We start from the raw sequence: 3,000 nt of genomic DNA, 5'->3' as shown, positions 1-3,000 counted from the left end.
AGGGTAACAGGGGATACATCGTTAAAAATATTTGTCATTAGTTTGCAATCGTTTATGTCATCAAATTTTTTTCATTATGTTTTTATCCGTGTTATCTATAACATTTTTCTGCATTTTTAGGTGGAGGTTTCAAATAAGTCCACTGGGTTTTCTGTCTCTCTCAGCACCGTATATTATTTGTTATCGTTGTCATTTTATTTATTTTAAATTGTGTAAAAATAAAAAAAACAAAACTTTTTTTAAAACTTCAACAATTAGAGTCCTCAGTTACCAAGTGTTAAACATGACCCAACTTTTTTGGAACATGTAGCAGCCATCAAAATTCAGAATGAGTGTATATTTCCAAAAAAAACTATTTGTTTTCTGGAAATAAAAAAATAATTATTTATGCTTACACAACATTCCAATGTTTTTGCAATTTGTAGTTGTAAATATAAACTGATGAGAGAATAAAAATAATTTAATAAAAACCAATGTCATTAAGACCAAGTGAAAACGGTAATATACAAACCATAATATGTCCACAGTGTGTGTTTAATACAGTTTGCTCCATATGCTGGCATTGCCATCCCTACTCACCAGATCCGTGCGAGTGTGGCAGAGGGCAGCCCGGTCTTCAGGAATATATCTCTGACTTCAGGTCCAGACACGAGGCCGTCCATGTCACCGTCCGTCTTGCTGAATAGCTCATCGTACTTCGCTTTGTCTGCTGGCGACACCACCCACTGTCGGGGCAACAAAACAGACTTTTATACAGCACCCTAGCTGCTCCATCAAAGAATTTAATACAACCTTCGCAGATGGCACAGCACTAACTCAAAACTTACCTTCACACTCCCACTCGTCTTGTTTTTTTGAAAAACACACTGAACAAGCCAGTTTGAAATCATTTTAAATGTTATGTGTTAGTAAAGTATAACAAAACCTTTTCACGCACTGCATGCGCAGGAGAGACGGGTCCCGTACTCACAGGGGCAGCTGCTGGTGTTGGGGCAGGGGCTGGGGCGGGTTTAGGGGGGTGGGGCATGGTCTTAGAGCCAGCGTGGGAGGAGCGACTGTCTTTGACTGAGGGGGGCGAGGGTAACAGGGGCATCACGGGAGGCACCGAGGGTTTTTTCCTCTTGGAGGGTGGAACCAGGGGAGGTGGTAGGGACATGGGAACAGGCTCGCCCTCCAGAGCTCTGTACACCAGATACATGGCCTGGGAAAGGGCAGCACAAATCGATGATGAAAGACAATTACCAATACACATCCTGTAGTTATTCCGTCATCACACTTCTTCCATATCTTCTTTCATTCAGGGCTACAGAAATAGTACGTATAATATAAGCACACAAGTATACTTTCAAATCCAGCAAAACCTATCAAATTGTGAGGACTGGGGAAAAAACCCTTTGGAAAACAACGGCTAGAAAACCTCGATATGACTTTTAGATGCCTGGAAGGTCAATGCTGTGATACATCATGGGATAAAGTACAGAATTTTATATATTAATTTAAAAACATCCTAAACTGAAACTAACTCTAATGGCAACCTATGTGGTTTCTTTTTATCTGTGATATTAGCTCATTTCTTACCACAGAAAATTCATCTTTGTCCAACATGCCATCTCTGTCGATGTCACTGAGTTCCCACACCTTCAACACACACAAAGACACTATTGTTAAGCATGCATCATAACGTAAGATCATGTCCCTGAAACTCTGACTCACTTCTGAATCTTGTTTCCGCCCTGATTTAATTTTCTGCCCAACTTTCATAATTTTTTTATCATTTAGACTGTAGCAATGTGGCCAGCTGTGCATGGGTATGTATGAAATATCTATTTAATTGACAACCTGTCTAACTTTGTGTCGCATGGACTGCCTGTGCTTTAGTGCATATAAGCACATTTTTAACCTGTAACTGCATATTTTAACATTTTATTAAGGTCTACATTATGACTCTTGTATTTTATCTCTTGTTGCTGTTGCTGCTCTGCATGTCTGCATGTTATGTTTAGTGTGTGTCGTTGCATGCATGACTATTTCTGCTAAAAAGTTATATGTTGTTGATTCATGTTGCATGCATGGCTATTTTGTGCTATAATGTTATACATTGTTTCTGTGCTATTGCTTTTTACTGTTGTTTTACTGTTTCTTGTTGCTTCACATGGCTTGTGTTCTGTCCTGGGAGTTCCTGTTTGTTGTACATGTTGCTGTCGTTATGGTGTCCTGCTACAGTTGTTATGTGAATTTTATCATTTTACAGGTTTCAAAACATCTTGCTCAAGGACTGCAGTCGAAAATTAGCCCGATGGCTAACACTGGCACATTTACAGAAATGTTAATTAATGTGTGTTGTCTTTATAAAATAAATGAAATGAAAATGAAAGCAAAGAGGAAATACTGTGTTAATTTTAGTGAAATAAAAGTCGTTTTGATAAGGAATGTTTTAACGAAGCCAGCTGTTATTTTTAAAGCCACCTGCACAAATTGGTACTTTTAACTTCATCTGTTATTTTAATCACTTTGTTGTGAGATTAAATTGTGTCCTGTTTAGGGGTCATACCCTGCCGAGGATGTCCACAGGCAGTTTGGAGTTGAGCAGGACAGGCTTGACCTTGTCTCCTGTTAGAATCCCTCCTACTGGACCCAGACTGTCAAAGATGGAGTCAAACTTCATTTTCTCCTCCGGCTAGGGAAAAAGCAAAACAGATGTAAAATGAATAGAGACGGAGGATTCAGACTTGATGTTTTTCTGCCGTAGCATTTGTTAAAAAACAAAAAAAAACAAGTTTCTCTAATAAATGCCTGCATCAAGGGGGTTACTGATTTTCATAAAAACAATTACTTACAATAAAAAACTTTTTTTTTTTTTACAGCCAGTTAAAATTAATATAAATTCTCCAAACAGTGTGTGCCTCATTTCTATTTAACAGTAAGTGAGCAGTGCTTATGTAGCCTGTTTCATTACTGTGTTCAATTAAAACACAAGAAACTTGTGCTCCAGAAAAGGAT

The 3,000-nt window shown here is 38.2% G+C and overlaps 1 protein-coding gene across 1 annotated transcript; it reads right to left on the bottom strand.

Annotated features, from left to right (window-relative positions):
* Positions 1-579: 579 nt before the first annotated feature.
* Positions 580-2,677, bottom strand: LOC121965850 (epidermal growth factor receptor substrate 15-like 1; the record flags this gene model as incomplete). Its single annotated transcript, XM_042515965.1, has 4 exons — positions 580-725; positions 971-1,201; positions 1,579-1,638; positions 2,552-2,677. Coding segments are annotated over 4 exons (563 nt in total), but the record flags the coding sequence as incomplete, so codon positions are not given.
* Positions 2,678-3,000: the final 323 nt, after the last annotated feature.

Source organism: Plectropomus leopardus, unplaced genomic scaffold (assembly GCF_008729295.1).
Source record: "Plectropomus leopardus isolate mb unplaced genomic scaffold, YSFRI_Pleo_2.0 unplaced_scaffold21962, whole genome shotgun sequence".
In the NCBI taxonomy this organism is placed as follows: Eukaryota; Metazoa; Chordata; class Actinopteri; order Perciformes; family Serranidae; genus Plectropomus; species Plectropomus leopardus.
Note: the sequence above shows the minus strand (reverse complement) of the source record. Positions and strands in the feature narration are given on the sequence as shown.